This window comes from Hordeum vulgare, chromosome 5H, assembly GCF_904849725.1.
Source record: "Hordeum vulgare subsp. vulgare chromosome 5H, MorexV3_pseudomolecules_assembly, whole genome shotgun sequence".
NCBI lineage: Eukaryota > Viridiplantae > Streptophyta > Magnoliopsida > Poales > Poaceae > Hordeum > Hordeum vulgare.
This window is the reverse complement of record NC_058522.1, coordinates 499,646,120-499,661,723: the sequence shown is the minus strand read 5'-3', so window position 1 is coordinate 499,661,723 and position 15,604 is coordinate 499,646,120. Positions and strand designations below refer to the sequence as shown.

General features: G+C 42.1%; 1 protein-coding gene across 3 annotated transcripts; it reads right to left on the bottom strand.

Annotated features, from left to right (window-relative positions):
• Window positions 1-5,321: 5,321 nt before the first annotated feature.
• LOC123397474 lies at window positions 5,322-12,166 on the bottom strand. 3 transcript variants are annotated; one of them, XM_045092003.1, is made up of 9 exons: window positions 11,897-12,166; window positions 11,551-11,584; window positions 7,908-8,103; window positions 6,952-7,061; window positions 6,684-6,833; window positions 6,432-6,591; window positions 6,330-6,359; window positions 6,012-6,247; window positions 5,322-5,716 (listed from the first exon to the last, which is right to left on the bottom strand). In XM_045092003.1, exons 4-9 carry the CDS (start codon window positions 7,030-7,032, stop codon window positions 5,450-5,452), a joined length of 924 nt encoding a protein of 307 aa, XP_044947938.1. In that variant the 5' UTR covers window positions 7,033-7,061; window positions 7,908-8,103; window positions 11,551-11,584; window positions 11,897-12,166; the 3' UTR covers window positions 5,322-5,449. The 3 variants fall into 3 exon arrangements, with proteins under 3 accessions (XP_044947938.1, XP_044947936.1, XP_044947937.1); XM_045092001.1 differs by having other exon boundaries at window positions 5,323-5,716; window positions 6,330-6,591; XM_045092002.1 differs by lacking the exon at window positions 7,908-8,103 and having other exon boundaries at window positions 5,323-5,716; window positions 6,330-6,591.
• Between the last annotated feature and the right edge of the window lie 3,438 nt (window positions 12,167-15,604).

The following is a 15,604-nucleotide window of genomic DNA, read 5'->3' as shown; positions in this document are numbered from 1 at the left end:
GATTACCTTGCTAATTTGCTTGAAGTATTATTGTTTTCATGTCAATAGCAAACTTTTGTTTCGAATCTTACGGATCTGAACATTCATGTCATGTGAAAGAAGTTGCAAAGGACAACTATGCTAGGTAGCATTCCACATCAAAAATTCAGTCTTTATCACTTCCCTACTCGAGGACGAGCAGGAGTTAAGCTTGGGGATGCTTGATACGTCTCCAACGTATCTATAATTTTTGATGGTTTCATGCTATTATCTTGTCAAACTTTGAATGTTTTGCATGCCTTTTATATATTTTTGGGGACTAACTTATTAACTCAGTGCGAAGTGCCAGTTTCTGTTTTTCCATGTTTTTGACCCCTTTCAGAGGAGGATTTTGAACGGAGTCCACCAGGGAACTGCCAATTTTTTTCCCGGAAAAGAAAAAGATCGGGAAGCCGGAGAATCAGGGCAGGGGGCCACCAGGGACCCCACAAGCCCTCATGGCGCGGCCAGGGGAGCGCCCCTGGCTTGTGGGATCCCTTAGCCTCCTTTCCCTAGGTTTTGCGCCTATATATTCCCTAAAATCCCATAAAAAATCAAGAGGTCATCGAAATACTTTTCAGCCGCCGCAAGCTTCTGTCTCCGCAAGATCCCATCTGGGGCACGTTCTGGTGCCCTGCCGGAGGGGGGATTCGGATACGGAGGGCTTCTTCATCAACACCATGACCTCTCCGATGATGCGTGAGTAGTTTACCATAGACCTACGGGTCCATAGCTACTAACTATATGGCTTCTCCTCTCTCTTGGATCTTTAATACAAAGTTCTCTATGATCTTCATGGAGATCTATCCGATGTAATCTTCTTTTGTGGTGTGTTTGTCGATATCCGATGAATTGTGGATTTATGATCATATTATCTTTGAATCTTATTTGAGTTTCTTCTGATCTCTCTTATGCATGATTTCATATCCTTGTAATTCTCTTCGAGTTGTGGGTTTTGTTTGGCCAACTAGATGTATGATTCTTGCAATGGGAGAAGTGCTTGGTTTTGGGTTCATACCGTGCGGTGACCTCACCTAGTGACAGAAGGGGTAGTGAGGCATGCATCGTGTTGTTGCCATCAAGGGTAAAAAGATGGGGTTTTCATCATTGGTTTGAGTTTATCCCTCTACATCATGTCATCTTGCTTAAGGGGTTACTCTGTTCGTCATGAACTCGATACACTAGATGCATGCTGGATAGCGGTTGATGTGTGCAGTAATAGTAGTAGATGCAGAAAGTATCGGTCTACTTGTCTCGGACGTGATGCCTATATGTATGATCATTGCCTTAGATATCGTCATGACTTTGCGCGGTTCTATCAATTGCTCGACAGTAATTTGTTCACCCACCGTGATATTTTCTATTTTGAGAGAAGCCTCTAGTGAGCACTATGGCCCCCGGTCTACTCCACACCATATTTTCAGCCTTACACTTTTTCTTCGTTGCACTTTCCGCCTTCAGATCTCACTTTGCAATCAATCTTGAAGGGATTGACAACCCCTTTAAAGCGTTGGGTGCAAGCTCTTTTGTGTTTGTGCAGGTACTCTGGACTTGACGAGATTCTCCTACTAGATTGATACCTTGGTTCTCAAACTGAGGGAAATACTTACTGCTCTTGTGTTGCATCACCCTTTCCTCTTCAAGGGAAAAAACCAACGCAAGCTCAAGAGACGACAGAAGGATTTCTGGCACCATTGCCGGGAAAGGACTTTTGTTGCTGTAGCACTGATCTAACTCCGCAACATCGTAAGCATATTTTTGCCCCTAATGTGAACCCGTACACCATCTTGAATGAAGAAGTTGTTTTCCAAGATTTGACCAATGTCAACTATGATGTGGACAACCTTCAGATCCAGGACATAGTAGAGACAGCTCGGGATGACCCCGGAGGTAGCACCCACGAGCAGTCAACCCAGAGCTAACTCGGACGATGCTAACACGGAGGAGGAGCTCTTTTACTCAAAAAGTTTATAGCTTGAATTCTAGCTCAGTTTGAAGCCATGTAATAACTTAACAAATAGTTGGTTCCCTGCGTCGTGCCTTCGTGCATGTTATATCTTTTGATCCGTCTCAACTTGCTTTTGTTTTTGATTTGGAATTTGTATAGCTTGTTACTTGCACATGTGTTTAATAAATGTCTGGTAGCAATATTAAAGAGTAAATAATGTACCTGCAAAACAAATTCTTACATTAATAATATGGGAACTCATGGTGGGCGAAAAACTCAAGGATGGTCATCAACCAACGACTTATAGTCATTTATGAGATTTCTTAGATTAATAATATGGGAACTCGTGGTGGGCGAAAAACTCAAGGATGAGCATGAATAACCCGAAAACTTCCTTGACCTGGCGATTACAAGTCAGAAAGAAGTTTGTGAATAAATAATATCTCCATATTTCTATGGAATGAATTATAAGTCGGCTTTTGAAGCTCAAATCTTACTTAAATGAAACTAGTATGATAGCCACTGGTTATCCTCGCTTTTTCTAAGCTGGCCCTCACATGACCCAATCGATGTTTTAACCAGATAAGTTCGGATATGACTTATTGAGAGTAGACAAGGTCGGAGTAGCACCTTGCAAACATGCGGGTTTAACCAAGTTTCAAAGAAGGCGGCTCATAAGGCCATGGAGTATCCTCGCTTTCTGTTTTGTCGGCTCTCACGTGACACATACGTGTATTAACCTGGATAAGGTAAGGGTCCCAAAGGATTGACTTAACGAGAGTACACGAGGTCACCTAGTTTCGAGAAGCATCTTGCAAACAGGCAGGTTTAACCATAAATGTGGCATTGCGCCAAGTCAAGAGTATAACAAAGCTAAACTCGATGAGTTGGAAGCCCCCAAGTGATCCATGTATTTGTGGCATCGCGCCGGGTCAAGAGGGTAAGAAAGCTAACTTCCTTGAGTTGTGATGGGGTAATGCCCATGTGTATACCAAAGCAGAGGAAACCCTTCTCCAAGACATTTGAGGGCCGGCTAGCTCCTTGAGCCGGCTAGCGGCAGCCGGCCCGTTCGGTCGTGACTCTGCCAGCCGACTAGCAATAGCCAGCCCCGTCTAGCTGGCCAGCAGCAACCGGCTGGTCAACCCCCGCCCCATCCTTCCGTACTAGCGTGCGATGACAAGATCCGACCCCTGATGCAAAGGCGCTCATGGCCACAGTACGCGCACACAAGATCGGCGTGGCCACGTGCGTAATGATGCAAGGGTCAGCGAGGCTACAATGCCAGCCGCCGCTTAGGTGGCTAACCGAGCGAGACGGCCGTGTAGCCATGCTTACCCCTACCTACTCACCGACGGCTAGCGAGCGGACTGTTGTCGCACTTGGCCGGTGGCCCCCCCCGGTGGATAAGACTCGACAGCCAGCGGCCCCCTCAGCTAGCCAGAGAGGTTGACAATCGGGCCCCACCCCCTCTTTTCCCCTACTACTGTATGCTTCCGGTTAGACTATAAAGCCAAACCCCAGCCCCCGAGAGAGGGGCTGGCGAACACTCGATCTACAAAACCCCCAACGTAGAACACCAGAGAGGTAGCGAGGCCGGTAGCGAGAGCTCCCTCTCCTCCCTCATGAACAACTCGAGGAGAACCATTGTACTGTGATCACCTATAGTCACACCGGTAGGACTCGAGGTTTTACCTCATCGGAGGGATGTGAACCTGGGTAGATCATCGTCATGTGTCTTGCTTTTGGATGGCTTGATGAGGGACGGGTTGTGCGTGCCGAGCTGACTCGATGATGTCGGTTTAGTTGTGTGGCTCGGGTACCGACCTTCCGATATTGCCGATGAAGACATGAATCTTGCCGAAGGTAACCCGGTACCCATACTCGATCGATTCGGCCTCGGGACCCGATCCCGCATCATCAATGTAGATTTTTCCATGGTGGCATTTTGTCATCCTGTCAACGGTGTATCCCCTGAGCCCTGGGACAGATCCCTTCAAGAACTTGAAACCACCGTGCGTAGGACCCATGGTGGGCGCCAACTGTCGTGGTTTTGTCACGATAGATGTCCATGTGTGACGACTTAGACGTGATGCCATGGCAGCTAGGTGGTTAGCTTTTTGTGGTTCATCAGAATCGAGAGACATGGTTTACCTAGGTTTGTCCCCTCATGATACGTCCTTATTTGTGTGTGTTGCTTGGAGATCAATTACAAGGGAGATGATTCGATTGACCTATCTATTAATCGATTGTCCCCCTTTTTTGGCATCAGGGGCTCGCCTTTATATACAGGTCGAGACTGTGGGCTTACAAGGGTCCGAGTCATGATACGATTTATGACCGGGTATGGTTCTAACTCGCCTTGCCTCCTGAGCAAGAAAATTCTGGGAGGCATTCCACCTCTTGGGCCTTGAGTTACCATCTTCGGGTATTGGGCCGTTGGGGGGCTTATAGGTTAAGCCGTCTCGCCGGCCTCGTCCCTTCACGTCTCTGCCTATCTGGCATTCCACATGTGAGCCGCCATGTGGTGACCCAACCCAGTGAGAAAGTAGAGGGTTCAATCTTGTGGTGCTCTATATCCTAGTGACAAAGTAGAGGACAAGAGATGTATTTGTATTGCTTCCACTATGGATAAAATGATGGGGTTGATTCTTAGTTTACTTTGTCTACATCAGGTCATTGTTATCATTACTCTGTTTTACTTAATATTCTAGATGCATGCAAGATAGCGGTAGATGGGTGGAGTAATAGTAGTAGATGTAGGCAGGAGTCGGTCTACTTGATTATGGACGTGATGCCTATATACACATGATCATTGTCATGAATAAATATTGTGTACCTATGTGCTTTTCTATCAATTGCCCAACAGTAATTTGTTTAACCACCGTATGCCTTCTTCGAGAGAGAAGCCACTAGAGAACACCATGGCCCCCGTGTCTATTCACTTATATGTTTACAAACGCTATTATTTATTTTTCACTTTATAATTATCCAACTATCATCTAAACTACTCATTTGCTTGCAAGTAACGAGTCCAAGGGGATTGACAACCTCTTGCCAGTGTTGGGAGAAAGTGTTTGTTGTTTTGTGCATAGGCGCTGAAGACGGTGGTTGTGTGATACTACTATTGGTTCAATAACCTTGGTTCTCACTAAGGGAAATACTTATCTATATTGTGCTACATTATCCCCTCTCTTTGAGGAAAAACCCAACGCAGATCACAAGTAACACCAGTGAACTAGAATTAAATTTAAACATAAGAAACTACCGAAGATGCACACACATCCAAGTAGTAGCATAATATAACATGTGCCAAGACAAACACAACATTCAAGTTGAGTACATGAAACTAACATCCAAAAGTGAATTTAGAAGTTTAGTACATGACATAAATGGAGATAGCCAAAGGCACTTAAATTACTATACATACAATTTCCTAATACACACATCCTACAACCCGAGTAGGATAAATCATTCGGAGTTGGGTCAAGGACTATCACAAGTGACAAAGCAGAATGTCAACTTTCCATTCACTCGAGAGATGTCGACCTTGACAGTTCCATCCTCTTGTAGTCCAGATCGCCCGACAAATTCCTTCCAACCACTTGTTACCGCGAGACGTCCATCACGACGGGATTGAGAATTTAAAACCCTGTATCGTGCCGGAACTGTAACATGTGGACTATCCATGATCAGGTCCACTTCACCACTCTCAGGAACTTCCAATCTGTTAGCCCACACCTTGGAAATTCTCTGAAATAATCAAATTATGAGCACAAAATATGCATCAATAAGTAACAATCATATTTAAGTACTACTATAAGTTTAAAATTTCAACCGTGAGGGGTAAATAAGCTTGTGGCTTGTGGCATAAATGCAAAAAATATACAATAAATATCATGAAAAATTCTAGGTATGAGGAACTAAATTAAGTTATTACAAGTACAAATCTAAAAACATGTTATGCAATTAAATCCAAACTAAATGTAGTCACAAGTTAAAAAGTACCCATGTTTAAAACAAACAACTTGCTAAAGTTTCAACTTACAAGCATAGAGTTCATGTGCGAAGGAGTCAAATGCAAACTGAAACTAACGAGAGGATGAGCATCATCATCTCTGGCCGCAACTGCATGCTCTTCCTCTTGAGATTGTACCTCACGTTCATGCACAGGTTGTTCAACATCTTGGATAGCTACAACTCTTTCAGTTGCAACCCGACAAAGTCGTTGAACGGGGGTATCATGAATAACTGAAGGACACACTCGCTCGCCTGTATTATATCCTAGGAGACAAAAAATAGACAGATTAATAGGCACCCAAACTTTGAGGAAGTAAATATATTGGGTTTTCTATGTAAATATTACCTTTGTCCATCTTGCATCGTTTATTTTGACCTATATATTGAAGGATTAAATGAGGTTCATTGTTTTGGAATAAGAAATAGAGTTCATCCCCAACACAGATACCATTCTCAGCAATAAACTCGGGCCAAGCTCCATTAGCAAATAGACGTTTGTATTTGTCTTTGTACAAACCAACATGATGTATGGTTTGTGTTATAGACTTGATTTTAATTGATGAAACACCGAGAGCATGAACCCTGTCACGCACCCAACATGGAATGACCTACAACGGTTAAAATAATGTAAGATAACATAGTGAACAAAACTTAATTGAAACCAATGTATGATTACCTTTGAAAAGTTCTTATTATTTACCAGTCTATAAGGGTTACTGTCGTCTACAATCTTCATTTTGAAGAATGATGACATGCTATTGTTTTGCTTACACATACCACCTTCTTTGAAACACCAATGACAAATGTATGGTTGAAGTCTCTCAGCGTAATCGACAGTGCCTTCCTGGTACTAGCAATAAACAACATAGAGTAAATATTAGTTGATAATAGCTTTGTGCAAAAGTAATATAATCATACTAACTTCATGATACTAGTTTCTACATGAGAGTACAAGATTAGGAAAATACCTGGCATTCTATATTTGCACGCTTGTATTTACATGCATCAGTAATAGGTGGAATATGAAGGTCCCCATCTTGATCTTCCATTGATGGGCTTCCAGTCACAATCTTGGTAGCTAGGAAAAATGAACAATTAAAAGATGAGGTTTGTAGCCTCAAAAATCAAATGAGCATAAGAAACCATAACAAATAACCAAATCATAAGCTCGTGAGAATGCATAGTATCATGCATTAACATAGTTTCACACAGGCCAAATTCAACCATCACAAATATGAAAACAGATAGTTCAGAATCAACCACAACTACAAACACACTAACGTGATAAATAAATATATTTTTTGAGGCGCATCTCATGCTGATGATCTGGAGTAGTGGTCTACCCATCACCATTAATGCCCTGCTCACACTCACTTTCCTCATTGGTTGAACCTGTGTAGATAGGCCTGTCATACTAGTTTTTGCAATATCTACTAGCAGGCTCATAATCTTTGTGCATCTTCCTAAAGGAGATTTTATCCTTCCCTAAAAAGACAAGTGATTAGACTTCCTAGTGTTGGTTAACAAAATCCATGGTGAAAGGCCCTAACTTGGCGGTCGTAGTCGACTATGAAGGAGTGTGTGGCGGGTGGATATCCAAGGCCCTTTCCAACAATGAAGCTAAGAGTTTCAAGGGCGGAGGCGAGCCACGTGTGATCAGAAGGAGAACGATACAGAGAGTCTAAGTACAGAGGGTAGAGGCAACATCGGAGGCATTTAGTTCATGTAAGTACCAAAACTATATCACATTTCAAATATATTAGTTCATCCAGTTCATATAAATACTTGAGTTCCTCCATATCCCCAAGAACTAGGTAAACTACTCAGATATAGGGGCACACGACATGAACACGATATCCATATGTATTACGAATGAATGACTAACATATTGCACATATGAATCCTTAGTGAGTTCAAGCATTACAACAAGTTGGTTGATAGAGTCGATGATGACGAGTCTAGTGATGAAGGCAGTGGGTCTTGATGTCATGCCCTCCGTGCTCGATTTGATGGCATGGAGGATGCACTTTTGCTGATTCCACCTCTCCATCCCTTGTGAAGGTGAGGTTTACGGTACTATTTCATATGGTGAAGTCTGTTTGTTCATCCTCTTCTGGATCCTATTTACATGAGGGAGAAATAGTTGATCAGGTGATGGCAGATGCACATGGTATGAGCGCATGTGAACGTATTGTCGATTGTCTTCTTTCTTGGAACCTCCACAGAAAGTGCAGGTTCTCGTGTGTGTTCCTCACTTCGAATGGAAGGTTGATACGACGTCCAATCAACAATTTCGTAACCAAATAAAGATTTTTTTTTATTGAGAATTCTCCACAACTAAAAATTCTAGAGGTCCTGGTGACACGAGACAAAAAGGGGTGAACGACTGTAGTAAAGTATAGAAAAGCCTAACTCCATGGTGCCAAAATACTAAGCAAAAGATGATGTGAAATGCACTCAGCACCTACAAACCTTTCCAAATGGAGGGGTAACTCACAAGTTGTTTTTTGTCCAGAAACTCCTACCGCCTACGAGTCTCGAACCTCCAAGAGAAACAAATCCCTGATAAACTCAACAAGGAATCCAATTACCTTCGGTGGAAACATGGATTGCGGGATCCTATATCTTTCCCTTCAAAGGAATGACGAGTTTGACAAAGGGATGTGTAGGTATTCAAGATTCCAAACTTTGAAATAATGGAGGAAGTGAGATAAAGTAACTTAGCTCAAGTTGAAAAGGATAAGCCGTAAGGAATAAGATGGGACATATATATGCACATCGAAATCCTGCCCGTTGGGCGAACTAGACATGCCCTGAAAGTTTATCACGGAACCTCTAGAGTGACCCTTTGGCCTACATAGATCCCAGACTTAACTCCTACATACTCCTGTAGAGATCAAAAGTTATTGATCTCAGTGAAATTCCACTCCAAAATGAGGGAGAAATTTTGGCAGCCCATATACTCACCCCATAACCTCCGGTGTGAGACTTTGAGCACTCCGGGTTACTGACCCAACTTTGGGACATATTTTGTATTACAAAAGAAGATAATGATCTTAGTCATAGGACATTTAAGAGGCAGGTGTGTATTTTGGCTGCTCTATATAATCACGCCACGATCTAGGCACAGACTTAGGTCCATGCAGGAAAAACCATACATGGAGTTCTCTTGGTGTTTTGCACAACAATTCATGCGACCTTAGGATATTATTATGGGCTATTTGACGAGAACGTGGCTCCACTCTATATTCATCGTGAGAGCCCTATTAATAGTGTGGCTTACCTAAGGATGAAGACAAGGGAAAATATACATAATTTAAATATGCCAACTTTCTTCTATCTTCTAGAATTGTGGGTTGTTGGCTATGTTTTCTTACCAACTTTAGGACTAACGCCATGTACATATACTTAAATCATGACTGGTCAGCAATTCTTTTGTCACTTACACCAAAACCCACCTAGGGAGTACAAATGTTTGTATAACAATTTATTTCACACACATGTCTAGAAGAATTAGAGGAGCATAGAAAGCTTGATTTGTAACAATTTTCATCACATCATATGACATTACCTCAAAGTGCCACAAGGTACATGGATGCATGATGCTCTCTCTCTAATTACATCTAGGCCCCATAGTGGGTTTTGATGATTCGTGATAAAAAAAGTTTAATGTGTTGACCAACTTTAGTCCCAATGATGCTAATTGGAATATGGATATCGACCCCCCCCCAAATATTTGCCAAAGCATTGGGAAATTAAGGACCCGAGCCTTTTGTGATCACTATGTGTTATATGTATGGCAATTCTATCAATAGGGGATATTGGACCTGGTGGTAAGAACATGTTTCTTACTTAGTGTTCAATCTCAAACATTCGTAACTTTTAGAAATCCCCCACAAGAGCCAGTCAGACCTCTCTATGTTTATCTTTTCCGAAACCTCCATTTGGAATCCCTTCAGACCCTTTGTTATTCGAGGGCTATGACTAATGAATTGTCCAAAAAACATATCTTCAATACGGACTCTACAACTCATACTTGTTACAACCCTTAAATCTTAAAGGGGATGTTCATAATGTTGGTTGAGAGACATTGAGTGTGTTTCATTAGTAAACTAATGCCAATTCTTATCGGACTTGGTTTGACCCTCCGATCTTACTACAAAGTGCCACCTTTGGCATTGTTTGAAACTAATCCCTAACCTATAAGGAACCTCTAATCTATGTAAAAGATGTGTAAGACTTAGTGTTTGGGTTCAACCTATATATACCCATCCTACTCCCTCCTTGTTCCAAGCCTTCTAGTCATAGAAACTCACATCCGCGAGCCCAAGTTTTCAAGCTAACTGTTGCCAAGAAAGACAAAGCTTCTCATCCATGAGTTCCATTCTTGTCTTTTAAACTCTCTTCCCATGAAACCAAAATATCTACCCTATGGGAGTTAATAGTGGAGGAGGTTATTCTTAAGCACAATCGAGGGATCCTTCACTAATCCAAGTCCAATATTCGTTTACTTTAAATAGAGAATTTTCTAGAAAAGACGCGAACACATGCCTCCTACATACGCTGGGTGCTTAGAAGTGCTCAACTTAGTGTGGAGAAGCCAAGAAGTGTGTGAAGCACCCCAGATATTGCATATTTTGTGTGAATATCAACACTTAGTGACTTCCATGGACTACCTATCCTAGGATATGGTGTAATAGGTATGCCAAGACCAAACTGGTAGATTGGTCTAGGCCATAGGATTGTCGCAAAAATCCAAAAATTGGATAAATTCTTTTGATTGTGATTCTATTTCCCTACCTTTATTTCAACGCAGTCTATATTCAACAATGTATATACAAATGTAGATTTGAATGTGTAGTTACACAAGGTTCTTTTTAATCGTCTATTCACAGCCCCCTAAAAAGATACACAATTTTACACTCACATAAGCACACATAATGACAATGCCACCTTTCCACTTAGCAGACTTCTAATAGAACTAACAAATAGATATAAATAAAAATTACCAAACAAAACTACTCTAAAAGAATACATATATGACATACTATAATTTTTTACATTGCATCTAAGGGTTAGTACTATTTCTAAAAGTTGATAGTGCAAAAACTATTGAAATATTCTACAACTTGTTAGTTTGAATAAAAATGTTTGGTACAAATAATTAACTGCAAATATTCCATGATATTTATGGAAAAAAAAATCATGGGACACATGAGAAGAATACAAATTTATGCAATAATCTCGCACGGAAAATTGCACGTATAATAAACTAAGTCGTTGTGAGTGCAAAAGTCTAAAGTGTGATATGAAATTAGCACATAACTAATTGTACTCACACCTTGAATAAATAACACATCTACAACCAACTGCTATCAGCTAGCACTACAACATATATTAAGTGAAATTGCGAAATACATAATATTGCAATGAAAGTCATAACACCCTACACACTTGGGATTCATATGTAGTTGATAGCAGTTTAATAAATAAGAAATAATGATAAAAATTATAAACCATATAAAGGAATTACATCAATCATGAACTCAAATTACATAAATACATACCAATAATGCAAATTGTACCAGCAGTCTAGGCAATCTGGGAAACAAAAACAACATATTAGTATAGATACTACAATCAACATCGCAAGGCCACATATTTGCTAAAAATCAATAGCTACGAGCGAATTACATATAGTGTAGAGTCAAAATAATTCTACTCTAAAAAGGATACATATTATCAAGCTTACAGTCTCCTTTATATTGCATCAATTGGTTACTAAAATTGGAAAATAGTGCCCAAAATAATGGAAACAATGTGCATCTTGTTAACCTTGGCAAAGTATATCTTTTACTATAAAGGTAATACTAACATACGATTTCACAATATTAATGGACATGTCTAAATTACCTTAAGCATCCTTCGGTCAAGATGGAGATGGAGGTGGTGCACCGTCGTGTGCTGGTACCGATTTTTGCTCTGTGCTGCTCGAGAGATTGTGGAAGGAGGATGGAGTGGAGGCCGTGTATCGGTGGCGCTTGTCGCCGCCTGGCTCTCGAGAGCGTGTCGAAGGAGGAAGGATCGAGAAGATGGAGGGTGTCAGATCGAGATTGGAGAGCAAGGGATCGATGAAGGGAGAGGAGGATATCCGCCGCCGCCGTTAGAGAGAGATAGAGAGAAAGGGACGGGGTGCGAGATAGTAGGTTAGGGTTGAAACATTTTTATATGATACCAAAGCAAAGTGGGCTTTGGGTGTCGCATTGGGCCAAATTTATCGGTGACAAACACTTCAACCCTTCATTAAAATTTGTTTCCTATTGATGGGCCATGATTTTTAGCCTACCATCGATAGTGCATTATCATGAATATTGAGTGCAAACAATATATTTGGCCATATAGATTGATCACACATGATAAACGTAGATAATAATGCTTCATCCTCTGCGTGTCATTTGGGTCCAAGGATCACGTTGACTGTAACATCACGCCTCAGTCTCATACCTTATGACATGCTTATCTCCTCGAATCCCCTTTGTAACAAATTAGCTCCGCCTTGGGAGTTGCTCGCCCATGCCATGCATGCACCCGTGCTCGCCACCGTCGCAGGGCAACAAATGTCATTCACCACGAGGAAAGCTACTACCCTTCCCTTGCTCCTCTTTTCTTTTCCTACGACACCCTTCCCCCTTCCCCCAAAAAAATCAAGATTCCGCTCGAGGCCATGACCATAACTTCCTATTTTCCGACTTTCCTGGGCGATGCTTTGCTGTCTCTGGTGGTCATTACTTGATGGACGCATTCCATGGCACATGACCATGCTAAGCATTACAACACGGCGAGATTCTGCAACAAGACCTTCATTACAAAAAACTGCAAGAACACCTTTGTTGCAAAAAAAGTGCAAAAAGAACTTTGTTGGGAAAAAACTGTAAAAAACATTTGTTGCAATAAAGAAATTGTAACCCGAGTTGCAAAACATTCTGCAACATGTACAATGTTGCAATTATTTTTGCACCATGACAAGTGTTTCAACAGTGGAGGGCAACACTCAACTACAATATCTAACGGCTCGCGACCCAGTCGATCTATCAAAAAGCCTAGATGGCCAGTTGCACCAATTGGCGTACAGACCAATTGTTAGGAAGCCAAGAAAACTATTTGAAACCAAAAATGGAAGTTAAGTGAACTGTTTGAAGGATATTTCTTATGAATAGTCTACCATCGATTATGTTCGTAATGAGTTTGTATTTTCCTTGTGTGATCACTGATGACCCACAAGTGTAGGGGATCTATCGTAGTCGTTTCGATAAGTAAGAGTGTCGAACCCAACGAGGAGCAGAAGGAAATGACAAGCGGTTTTCAGTAAGGCATTCTCTGCAAGCATTGAAATTATCGATGACAGATAGTTTTGTGATAAGGTAATTCGTAACGGGTAGCAAGTAACAAATGAAACAATGGTGCAGCAAGGTGGCACAATCCTTTTTCTAGCAAAGGACAAGCCTGTACAAACTCTTATATAAATAAAAGCGCTCCCGGGGACACATGGGAATTTATGTCAAGCTAGTTTTCATCATGCTCATATGATTCACGTTCGCTACTTTGATAATTTGATATGTGGGTGGACCAGTGCTTGGGTGATGCCCTTAATTTGTTAAATATCCCACTTATGATTTAACTCTCTCACAAGAATCCACAACTACGAAATAATAATTAAGATAAATCTAACCATAGCATGAAACATATGGATCCAAATCAACCCCTTACGAAGAACCGCATAAACTAGGGTTTAAGCTTGTGTCACTCTAGCAACCCATCCTACTTATTACTTCCAAATGCCTTCCCCTAGGCCCAAATAATGGTGAAGTGTCATGTAGTCGACGTTTAAATGACACCATTAGAGGAGAGAGAACATACATCTTATCAAAATATCGAACGAATACCAAATTCACATGATTATTTATAACAAGACTTATCCCATGTCCTCAGGAACAAAAGTAACTACTGACAAAGCATATTAATGTTCATAATTAGAGGAGTATTAATAATCATTAAGGATCTGAACATATAATCTTCCACCAAATAAACTAACTAGCATCAACTACAAGGATTAATCAACACTACTAGCAACCCACATGTGCCAATCTGAGGTTTTGAGACAAAGATCGGATACAAGAGATGAACTAGGGTTTGGAGAGGATATGGTGCTGATGAAGATGTTGATGGAGATTGACCCCCTCCCGATGAGAGGATCGTTCGTGATGACGATGGCTTCGATTTCCCCCTCCGGGTGGGAAGTTTCCCCAGCCGGAATAGCTCCGTCGGGCTCTAGATTGGTTCTGTCGATGTTCCGCCTCGAGACGGCGGCGCCTCGTTCCGAAAGGTTTTATATTATTTTTTCCAGGTCAAAACCCTTCATATAGCTGAAGATGGACACCGGAGGCCTGCCAGGGGCCCCACAAGCCTATAGGGCACGACCAGGGGGGTAGGTCGCGCCCCCGTGGCTTGTGACCTCCTGGTGGGTCCCCTCCGGTATTTCTTTCTCTCATTATTTTTTATATATTCCAAAACAATTCTCCATAACTTTTCAGGATTTTTGGAGCTGTGCAGAATAGGTCTCTAATATTTGCTCCTTTTCTAGTCCAGAATTCCATCTGCCGAGATTCTCCCTCTTCATGTAAATCTTGTAAAATAAGAGAGAAAAGACATAAGTATTGTACCATAATGTGTATTAACATCCCATAATGCAAAATTGAAGTATCAATCACCAACAACGGAAAACAATGATCATTTCCCATGTCCTTCTTTTCCGGCTAGGGAAACTCAACAGCCAACACACTCACATGAAGGTACGTGACGGGCCTAGATGGTCGTCTTTGTTTGCACACATCTACAACATTGTGTTGCATTCTCATGCACCCCGCGACACCTTTACTCAGGCTTTGCATTCCCGAAACCTTACCATCATGAATCATGTTCGGCTAGGGCTCATGTCGGCTTAGTGGAAACAAGGGTACCACGGCCCGTCTGCTTTACACCCAGGAGGCGACACTTTGGCTGGCCTGTGGAGGATGGCTAGTCCATGGGTGCTCCACAAGAAGCCACCTCTCGGGGCGCTTTCCTCTTAAGGCCTTTCACTATCGGGCTAATCCTAGAAAATCCATCAAGTATCGAAGAGCCTCGCGAGGCCACTCCGCGAGGCTTGGCGTGTGGCGCTAGTTGCGAGACTGTGTGCCCGTGATGTGGGTTACGTCTCGCGGTCAGGATATGGACGAATGGGCGATGACCAGGGCCAGTTCTCCTTCTTGTGATGAGGGAGCAGTGATGTCTGCCTCCCCAAAGCGAGTCCCAAAGCATTTCCCTTTTTGTGTAAGAGGGCTAGGACGGTCCAGCTCACCAAGGTGGAGGTCATCGTCGAGCCCACCAGCGCGTCAGCGGTGACCACTTTATCAGGAAGAGACTGCCTTTGGTCAGGCTAGGCACGGGCGCGTATCCCCCTTTGATTTGCCGCATTGTGGCGACCCTTTCCTGCTCATAACTTGGGGGAAGAGGGCCAAGTCAATAAAAAAGGGGAAAAGCTGCTTCCATGTATGGGGATCAAACCATTTCTCCTCCACACCT

Coding starts and splice junctions, on each gene's coding strand:
- LOC123397474 (XM_045092001.1), bottom strand. CDS start 7,032: ATGGAAGATCAAGATGGGGACCTTCATATTCCACCTATTACTGATGCA. Junction 6,592..6,683: donor ACAGTAACCCTTATAGACTG/GTAAATAATAAG, acceptor TAACCGTTGTAG/GTCATTCCATGTTGGGTGCG. Junction 5,717..6,011: donor CGCACATGAACTCTATGCTT/GTAAGTTGAAAC, acceptor TGATTATTTCAG/AGAATTTCCAAGGTGTGGGC.